General features: G+C 39.4%; 1 protein-coding gene across 1 annotated transcript; it reads right to left on the bottom strand.

Moving 5' to 3' along the window:
* Window positions 1–7,442: 7,442 nt before the first annotated feature.
* Window positions 7,443–9,683, bottom strand: il17a/f2 (interleukin 17a/f2). The gene is made up of 3 exons (XM_041267893.1): window positions 9,616–9,683; window positions 8,457–8,620; window positions 7,443–8,020 (listed from the first exon to the last, which is right to left on the bottom strand). The coding sequence occupies exons 1-3, from the start codon at window positions 9,634–9,636 to the stop codon at window positions 7,771–7,773; spliced, it is 435 nt and encodes a 144-aa protein (XP_041123827.1). The 5' UTR covers window positions 9,637–9,683; the 3' UTR covers window positions 7,443–7,770.
* Window positions 9,684–10,952: the final 1,269 nt, after the last annotated feature.

Genomic DNA, 10,952 nt, shown 5'->3' with positions numbered 1-10,952 from the left:
TAATGACTATGTTAATTTCACAACAAGAAAAGCTGCCTTTCATCAACCTTTCCAATTACCAATCAATGGCAATTCAGTTCTGCATCGAACGATTTAAAAGCCAATTCCTTTCTGCCTTACAGAGACCATCAACTGACAATGCAAATATGTTGTGAAATGTGTTATGTTCTTATTTTCCTGGATGATTAGAGGCATTATATGAACTCTTGAAAGTTTCTGCTCAAAGGCACACAGAAATGGGAGATTTGACAGAGAGGCAGTTTGGAAAATGACTGGATAGAAAACTAAAAACAGAATAGGGAGTGTGAAGTAATGAAGGGATATTTATATGTCAACTTCGTCACGTTACTCACAAGTTTTAACATGATTGAAAAAGGGCGGTTTTAGCAAACCAGGACATTTGGTATTGTTAAAAAGTACCGTACAGTACCTGCAAGGTGTACATTAAAAATAACTAACAATACTGTAGGAGAAAATGTAAGAAAAATGTATTAAACTCATCTCGTCACACTCACTATCTTTGACATGTAACATAAAGTAAGGGCGTTAGATTATACTGTTTTTATCAGTTATCTTGGATGTTTGGGTGTTTGCGTCTATGTGGGCTTGTGACTCTTACCTCTTATGTATACCGTTCATAACCTGCATGACAACTCATTCCTCAAACACCCCCAACTGGCTATTAATAGATAATCATTCCCACATTTCTAGATGAATTGCTTTTTCTTGAACCCAAGTTGTTTCTTTCTGTTGCTTTTGCTCCTGCTTCAAGTTTGATGCACTGTAAGTATTTTGTTTCCTCCATTCTCATCATGTATTACAATCTAACATTACCAAATAAATAACGTAAAACCCTTTTCTACACAAAGCGTTCTGATTCTGCTGTACAAAAAGAAGAAAAAAAACCTTAGCAACATTTTAATGCTCTTCCAAAATCAATTATAATCTTAAATAGCAGTTTATTTGAAACTCTTATCTATCTCACTGAAGATACTGGCAGATTAAAGGCTGTAGATAACACTCAAATTAGACATTTTTTATTACACTAAGTTGGAATTGTCTGGGTTTTTTTTTTCTTTTTTTTTAAAGCTTTATGAAGTTCACACTGTACAGCAGCTCATAATATAAACGGACTAGTCAATATATTAAAGCCTGTAGTGTATGTTCTAGACTGATTCACTAGACATCAATCTCTGTGAGAGGTGTGAGCAACTATTCTGCAACAATCATGGGAAAGTAATGACTACCTAAGCCTGGACATACTGAATACTGTGTGTAGTAGGTTACCGCCTCTGCTACTCACACACTAGCCACCTATCATCTACTTGCAAATGTGTGGGCAATTTTTTCAGTGAGGAAAATTCAATGGGGCTAAATGTGACAATTGAGCGGCCAGGTTCCTTGTCAGAGCACGGTCTCCGCCCGCACAATAGTAGTGCTGATTCCGGTAAATTTCTGTGCCTGGCTGCTTGCTCTGCTCCCGGGTTCGCTTCATAAGGAGACTACTCGTCGGGAATTACAGATTGTTACAGGGGAGAAGTGACAGTGGAATTAGCTGCCATTGTCATGCAAATGGTAAAAAAGGTTCCTACTCTGTCACTGGATTTGAATGCATAGGCCTTTTAGCAGAGGCTTTAGGTGAATGCTAGGGGAATATCTAAATTCTAGCTCAAACCAGTAAGCCACCATTACGAATCCAGTTTGAGACCATGTGACAGAGTGCAGCCTGTCTTTGTGTGTTTGTGGTGTTGACAGTGAATGTGAGTCTGCTGTGTGGATCTGAGAGGATGTGTTTGTGTGAAGAATGTGCGAAAGGTGCTACAGTTGATGAGGTATGAATTGCCCAATTAGCTGCAGCACCTGTATAAAAGGGAGTGTTTGGGAGTGTTAGTTGGTGAGTGTTTGTGAGAGTGAGAGGACGTGTATGTGTGTGTGTGTGTGTGTGTGTGTGTATAAGCAGTGTTGTTGCAAGTTGTTTATTAGTTATTGTTTAGACTGTTTTGTGCCTTTATTTGGCCATTGTGCCCTTTTGTTTTGTGTGTTGATTATTATTTAAGTATTTTATTTGCTGCACTTTCAGTCTCCTCACTTTGGCTACCCTATCACAGACCACTTATATGTAAAGAAGTCACTGCAACTAATGTAGTTATTGTATTATCAATGTTACCTAAATGAGTCTCAACTGTTTGATAACTGACGCAATCAGTAATTATGTGACATAGTTAGAGCAAGAACCCGTTCATTTTTTCTGGAACTCATTTTCCTTTTTCTTTCTTTTTTTTTTTAAGTAGATCTTATTACTTGCCAATACTTGTTGAAAGAAAGGAAAAAAGCATGGAACAGTTTACCAGGTGAAGTTGCAACTGCTATAAAAAATGATTTTTACCTGGGATGTGCATTACCATAATCTTTATAGTATATTGTGCACTTTTACACATTTGAGGAGAATTTCTGCACAATATATATAGGCATTGGCCTACATATCCAACTATAATAGATGTGTGTAACCCAGGGCTGCAGTTTATAAATAGGGTGTGTGTTCTACACAGTGGGTGTGTTTTATTCTGCGACTTGTGGCACCTAAAAGTCCCGTACTGATGTGTATCCACGCTGTATTATTAGGAAGCACCTGTGTTTGCATGGCAATTACAGCTCTTGTTGTACACTATTGAGAGACGCCACTATTCAGGTATTCTGTGCTCTGTTTGCTATGGCAACTAACCACACAGACTCCTCTGCAGTGAAGCAACAACAGAATTTAAAAAAAAAAAAAAAAAACTTTGCCAGCAGATCAGCTGGAACACTTTCAGCTCGCTGCTTCTTAGCCGCAGTAAGAGCTGTGGAAGTCACAGCAGTCGACTGTCATTTCTGTGGCACTGGCTTGATAAGGGCTTGTACATTGAGGATTAGAGATTGCAGAGTAAAAGGAGTGACAGTGGAATTAGCTGCCATTGTCATGCTAATGCCGCCATATTTTTCACTTTCATTCGACACAAGCGCGTATTATGTTGGAAGGGAATGCAATTTTTACATTTGTGTGATAATTAGGACCTCTTTGAAAACCAAGGTCTCTAAATGACTTTCTATTCAGGCAGAGAGAGAAGCAATTAATGTGTGCAGTGTGGTGAAGAGGGCTGTCCTTCTGTATAAGAGCAAGGCCACTGGATATGATGTGAAACAGCATTGATTGTTCCTGTGATAACAATTAAATAGAAAAACCTGTACAGTCCATTAACTAATAATCACCCATGCTCCAATAAACCATTTTTTTCATATTAGAATTATTTCCATGCAATATAAATTTACACTGTAGTTGACAGACCAGTTCTTTGTGAAAGGTGCTTTAAAAATGTGATGTCCTTGCAGTGTGTGATAAAGCATAGTGGAAGCATGGTAAAGCCCAGGTAAGCACTGTTATGCCCATAAAGGCATGGAAAAACATAAAAACAGTCAAAAACCAGCTTGTGATGAAAAAATGAGGATTAGATTTAACAATCTCTTTACAGCAAAATGTAATCTAATACAAATAGATTTCCTGACTGGTCCTTATTGTCTGAATCTGTATTCTATGTAATCTGGAACACTGCCATTATTCCAGACCATTGTCAAGGTTTCATGATCATGTAAAGCTGGATTAATTGAATGGGCTGGATGAGAACTGCCAGCCACACAGTTCAAAGACGAACAACTTACCATTCAACTAAAAAGAGCAAGCTCAGCAGTCCAGTAGTAAGTGTCTGATGTCAGTATCATTGACTGATTAGCTGCTAGGAAGAGATTCATTACAATGACCTGACCGCGAATTAACCAAATTCATGAAATACCGAGTGAGGTCTGTATAATGAATTCTCCTTTGTTCACCAAGTAAAAGGCTTGAAAACGAGGCGTTTATCCAGGCTGTGCTGGAACACCATAGGACTCAACAGGCTTCAGTTCTACTCTGTTTTGAGGTTTGTTTAATGTCAGCACTACAGTGATGCAGGGAAGAATTAAAACAAAATTAAATACAAACAAACAATGTTAAGCTGAACAGCGCTAACAGTGTTTCTCAGCTTTGCATCCTGCCGTCCCGATAAGCAAGGCAAGAAAGAGCCTCTCAAGGACGTCATATCTTAATTAGAAATGACAGCTTTAATTAAAATGTAATCATTTTATTCATTTTCTAATTAAAATGGAGGCAGCTGATAGTTTGTCTCATTAACTTCAAAGAGCATAAGACCCAGGCTGCCAGTGTTATCTACAAGGAAAATGTAGTGGAGAGGACTTCTCTCTTGGTTAAAGAAAGTGAAGACAGAGTTTTTCTTCCAGCAGAAATTTCTAAGTTTGGAACACACAAGGCCTGAATTTCAAATTTGGAAGTCTTCTTCTTTACTACATAAATGCATTTACTTCATAGCTTATTCCTGTAAACCAAGGGACCAGTCTGGCTGCTCTTCATTGGCCACAATGTTCTTTTAGTGATGTGGTGACCAGAACTGAACCCAGTATTCTTGGTGCATTAAACCATATCATCATAACTTCCTTTGTACTTTTTTTTTTTGGAATCGCCAATTGTTTTTTCTCCCCAATTTGAAATGCCCTGTTTTTAAGCCTCACTGCTGCAACTCCTGACTCCGGAGAGACGAAGATGAGCACATGTCAAAACGTGTGCTGTCAGCCGCCCACTTCTTTTCACTCTGCAGGCCCCCCACGCAGCTACCTTCAGAGTTACAGTGTCGGGGGACCATGCAGTTCTGGGACAGTTACAGGCAGGCCTGCAGGCATCTGGACAGTCTACAGGGGTTGCTGGTGCGCTGTGAGCCACGGACACCCTGGCGGACCTAAGCCTTCCCCAGCAAGGACGGGTGGCGCTTGGCTAAATGTATGCTGCCCCCTGGGAACCCAAACCGGAGATCTCCAGCCTACAGGACGCATCCTGCACTCCACGTGGTGCGCCTTTACTGGATACGCCACTCTGGAGCACCTATACTATACTCTTTTGACAATCTAACCAAACATCCTGTTTGCCTTTTCAGTTGTGAACGCAGACAGTGATGAGACTATTTCCACACCAAGGTCTTTCTCTTGATGAGCCTGTTCTAGTTCAATACCACCTACTGGGTATTTGAATCCCATATTCTTGTGACCAGCATGTCACATTTTTCATTTATTAACATTACATTACATTTACTATTATTAAAAGGTGGCTTCATGTATTTCATGGTAGAATTATTTGTCAAAATAGCTTGGTTACAGCAGCATAAACCTATTCATGTTCTTTCTAAGTCCCTTTCATAGCCTGGAGCAAAAGTCTTGTGATTCCAAAAATCATTCATTCAAGACAGCTTTCTTTTTGTATTCAAATTTCATTTGAAATAGGTGCCAGACTTTTGATATTCAAAATGCCAGAGAAACAAAATAAGCAAATTGCTTTGAATGAACGATTAATTATTTTATTTTATTTTTTATTTTTTTTAAAAGAAAGCAGTTGTAGTACATAAATCATTCTCATTCATTTTAAATACTCAATCCTAAATATGTTGTGCATCAGTTCTCAACATGTTAGCGGGGACCCCTTTTGAAAAACTGAGTAACAGGCAAATCATAAACAAGAAATTAACCCTTGCACTGAAAGTAAATGCATAGGTCCCAAGTTTCATCAACTGGAATGCTGGTTCAGACTATTCGATGTGTCTTACCATTGCTGGTACTCTAGTACAAATCTGAACTATTTGTAAATAAAACCTGAACCTTGTAAATGCAACCTCTGTGTCTCTCCTGTCTGCCAACGGATACACACAGTCCTATTACAGCAGTGAAGATTACATAAAAACAATGCTAGATCTTTCAACATTTATTGTATAAATATTCATTTAATGCACTATTTTTCTTATGCAAATGTTAGCTAGTCTGTTTTTTATTAACCAACATTGGTTGATTAAAAAAAACCCTGTCCTTATTTCTTTCACCAAATTGCTAAATCACTAAATTGTGTAAGGAATAGCCAATCTATGACTGTTAGTTTCATCTTCTACACCTGTATTACCTTACCTGTTGACATTTGTGATGCACTGCATTGGGATGTGAGTTGAAATGCCTGGACTGTCCTTGTGTACATGAGGTTAGATGGTAGCTCTACTCTGACTCATGCTGAGCTCAAATGGCTTAAACATGAATTTTCAAGGACATGTGGGTGAAAGAATTATTACATTTTGTACCCTTTTGTCCTAACTTTTAATGGGCTTTGAAAAATCAGAAATCACTTCTACCACAAAGGTTTTGTGAACTGCAAGCTTCAAGAGTTCCTTACAAAACATTTCTGAAAGTAATTATAGACAGCAAAAAAAGTTGCATCAATTTTCTCTGTCATGCACCTACATGTGTTATATCCGGTCTCAAATCAAATCAGTTTTGCAAATATGTATTTTAATTAAAAAAAAAAAAAAATGATACAGCTCTAGTCTCAGTTTGCAAACCATGTTTTCAGATTCTTGCACTTCCTGGGTCATTTCGCCTGGAGGGGGAAATCATCCCCACCCCTTCACTGGCTTCTTTCCTCTCAATAACCAATCAGCTGCTTCCCTTATTGACTGACATGCTTTCAGCCTGGAACATGCTTTGACCCAGAAGACACTGCAAGGGTGAGACAACGGCAGTAAAGCAGTTAAAGGCTTCCTGGACAACACTGACTGCAAACAGAGATTTCTTTAACCTAGAGTAGTCAATATATCATGTTTTAAAATGAAAATAGATTTGACCTATGACACATGCTTCTTTCAAAACCTCACGTTTGAAAACACACATATGTAGTGAATTGTGTGAATAGGTCCCAATGCACCCACCTTCCTTCCTGCTAATACCCAATCAGCTTCTCCCCTAATTACGGACATGCTTTGCAGCCAGACACTGGCAAACGTTCTAGCCGTCACATTCTTGCAGCTCTGCAGCTTAATGTTAATTACGGGAATCTGCTGTTGAGAATGTAAATCTATACAAAGTTTCAGGCAGGTAACTCTTAATTTACCTGGAAATATCTTTGTTACCATCTCACCAAAAGCCAAACAGACATTGGATTAAGGAGGTAACCCACACATTTACATTAACCAGGGTCAGCTACCAATTTATTACCACTTTATGATCTAGCACATAGTTTCCAAGTGAACAGGAAATATTTAGCACCTAATATATATATAGGAACCTCCCTGACTCTCAGCTCCACCAGAAAACTATGATGTTAAAACAGAAACCAACAAAAGATAAACTAGTTCGGTTTTGCTGAAATAAATACAAGTTTATTTAAACCTGCATAGCAGCAACAACAAGATAAAGCCATTCAATATGAGCCATAATAAACAATTATATAATATTGCAAAGTATTTATAAGGCTAAACTAATTCAATAAGGGGCCTGGAGATTATTTCATTTAAACAATTTAAACCATATGAGATAGAAGAGCCCCCACTTTTACAAAGAGTAACAGTAAATGTATACATAACATTGCAACTGCTTAGCAGTTTTCAAACATTATCAAGCCATAAGATTATACAGACTTTTTATTTAAAATAAATACATTCAAATGTGATCAAAATCGGAATTCACATCAAATAGGGTGTAAATCTGTCTACGACAAAAGAGATAAATAAAACAAAATTACAACCAACTCAAAAAATGCTACCCATGCTACCTTTAACCCTTAGTGAGCACTCTGCCTGGTGCCAGACTACCATATAAAATATACTATTTGTTGGGTAATTTTTTGTTACAACTGTAACAATTTTGTGTTGCATTGTGTTATTTGTGTGTGACTTTGTTTTTAGCCATGACACAGGTACAGCCCACTGTTATTTGAAAGGACTTCTTCCTGAGGCAGTAGAGGTCTGTCTCTCCCCCCTCGCGATGGTAAACTGAGATGGTGTAGTTTATGGGAACGGAGTTCAGCAGGTGGTTGTGTCTGTTGAAATTTCCTGGGTCAATGCATCGGTCTTCTCTACACTTCGCCATTAAGAATGTACTGGGGAATATGTTTTTGTTCTCGTAAATCCTGCAAGCACAAGAAAATAAACATTGCAACTGAATTATGACCAAAAGCTCTGTAAAAGAAAGTCCTATTGACGGAAAAGCCTGTGTGACAACACTATGATAACACTACAGCTACACATATACGTATACAAAGTTATAATCTAGTGTCTTATGCTGCATTTCCTGCTTTGTGCTCGGTGGAGCCTTGCTTTATTTTCCATTCCACAGGGCAAAGCTTGGGTAACAACATTATATTTCACTATAAAACATGGTAGAACTACAGCAGCTACTCAACTTGTCTTTATAAACTTAGACTCTTATGTCTTACGCTGGCATTGCATAATGTGTGCTCAGCTGAGTCTGGCTCTACTGTCCTGTACAAAACTATAACACTATAAAAGCTGCTAAAGCTACAGCAGCTATCCAGCGTATAAACTTAGTAAAAGAAAGACGCTCACACGTAATCCCAGGGTGACAGCGACCTATTGGCAATACTTCCAAGGTCAGACAATATGAGGGTATGTTTCAACTTTTTTGAGTTACTTAGATCATGTTCCTTTTTACAGAGAGGGAGGCTGCGGGTGTGGATGGTATGGGAGACAGTAGCCAAGATGAACACAGCCTGAGAGACAAAATATACTGTTAACGACTATTCCACATAAGAGACATCAAATCAAAAAAAAAAAAAAAAAACTAAAGGGAAATAAAATTGTCATGAAAACAAAATAAATACATCAACTGATAGTTGGCAACAATCTTGTGTTTTCTACTATAATTTGGTTCTTGTAGTAGCATTGTATTTTGCCAGTCAACCTGCCTATAGCATTGGGTCTATGGATAACGTAAGATTTTTCAATTTTTTTTCTAACAGACATTTGGTATTCAGAAATGACTCCTATGCAGTCCGTTAATTTAAATTATACAGCAACCGCACACTGCTATCCTATTGTTTTCTATTGGCAGCCATTAAGCTGTAACTCAGTAACGGATAAAGATGACACTAATAAAGGACACCTGTGCTCAAACTAAGGTTTACTGATGGACTAGGGGGAGTTTGCTCTATGTCTTGTTGACCAATTCTAACAGATAAATTCAGCATCTATCCCCTCACAGTCTTCCAATACTTAAATAATGAACTGATCGCCAAACCATTAGGGGAAATACTAACAACTAAAAATATAATTTTTATATAATATAAAAATATAATTCCTCACATGCACTCCCATTTATTATCAAAAACAAAGTATACAAATGCATTAATTAAAGTTAGCAAAGTGCTCCCCCCTAGTTCCCATGCTTTATTCCACACCAACATGCCTTGCAGGATATTGTAAACATCCAGTTCACAGACCATAACCAACCCAGTGCACTTGCATGTTGAAAACAAAGAAAAACAAACTCAGTCCTGAAAAAAAATGGAAAAGGACCAAAAAAAAAAACGGTCTTTCCAAATGAACTCAGTCCCTTTGCTCACAGATCGATGTTAAGAGCAAGCAAATTGATATACATTGTTTCAAACTAAACAGACTGAACCATTGAATGTAGCCTAAATACATCAATAAAATAATAATAATAATAATAATAAAAAAAACATAACATATGTAGTTTAGTACCTACCAATAATTTTCTCACATGCATCTCCCAAGTTAATTACCAGTTATGATGGATCAGGTATGGAGGTCTTCTCGTCTCTCATTGGAAGTTAAATGCTCACTGAGGTTTTATACTCGATCATTCGATCTGTGTCATCACAGCTAAGGCTAAAGCACCTGTCACAGGGACGGCCGAAGTGGGCGGCGTCAGAACCAGGAAAGGTAATGCAATACACAAAACACAGGACGGATGAAATGAAGTGATGAAGACGCCTGTTGGCGCCGGTTTAATACAAAATAAAAGGTTTACACAAACACGAAAAACACAGGACACGGCACTCTACGCCAAAATAAATAGACAAACAAAAACAGACTAAACTTAACAAAACGGTGCACGGACAGACACTGACAAACACGGTGAGCAGATACTTTGTTATTATTATTACTTTACTTATTTCCTCCGTCTCCAATCCCGTTCTCCGCTCACCGAACACCCAACCCCAGTATGTGCCAACGTGCATCTATATATACTATTGTGCTGGGATTCAATTACCAATTAATTATTCACTTGAATCCCAGCACGTGAATTAATAAAGTGCAATTCCCCGTGCTCACATATTACTACATTTTACTTGCACGTGAAGTGCTGTGCAATCCTCGTGCCTAAATACACATATACATTTTTAAACACTCGTGTTACACAGACCCGTTTATATCCCGTGTACCAATGTCTATACACCAACATTTAAACACACCACACGCAACACATAACAGATAATATACACAGGGGCGGGCACTTTGTTACATATACCCCCTCCTGTGCAAAGCACACATGGCCTCAATGGCCACCTCCCCCCTTAAAAGCCCAAAAGTCCCGCCCAAAGTCCTTGGCCAGGACCAGAGGCTTCCAGGGGCCCACAGGTCGTAATGCTGTCAGCAGGGTAGCATTCTCCTGCCAGGGTAGTCCTAGCAGCGGAAAGGCTGCTTGGGGTGTGGTCTCCTGACCTTCCCCCTCCTTCGGCGCCGGCAGCTCCCCTTGGTGGGGCTTCAACCACCGTTCTTCCTGCAGGGAAGAAACTGCAGAGGGAGCAGGTCTCCGGACCTCCCCCACGATCTCCGGCGGAGAAACTGCTGCTGGGGTTGGCGGTCTCCAGACCTCCTCCCCCTCCTCCGGCAGCGAAACTGCTGCTGGGGTTGGCGGTCTCCAGACCTCCTCCCCCTCCTCCGGCAGCGAAACTGCTGCTGGGGTTGGCGGTCTCCAGACCTCCTCCCCCTTCTTCGTGGCCGGCAGCTCCCCTTCGTGGGGTTCCGGCCACAGTACTTCCGGCTGTGATGCGGAGCGGCGGGCAACCCCAGGCGATG

The sequence above is a fragment of the Polyodon spathula genome, chromosome 13 (assembly GCF_017654505.1).
Source record: "Polyodon spathula isolate WHYD16114869_AA chromosome 13, ASM1765450v1, whole genome shotgun sequence".
Taxonomy (NCBI): domain Eukaryota; kingdom Metazoa; phylum Chordata; class Actinopteri; order Acipenseriformes; family Polyodontidae; genus Polyodon; species Polyodon spathula.
This window is presented reverse-complemented; position numbering and strand designations above follow the sequence as displayed.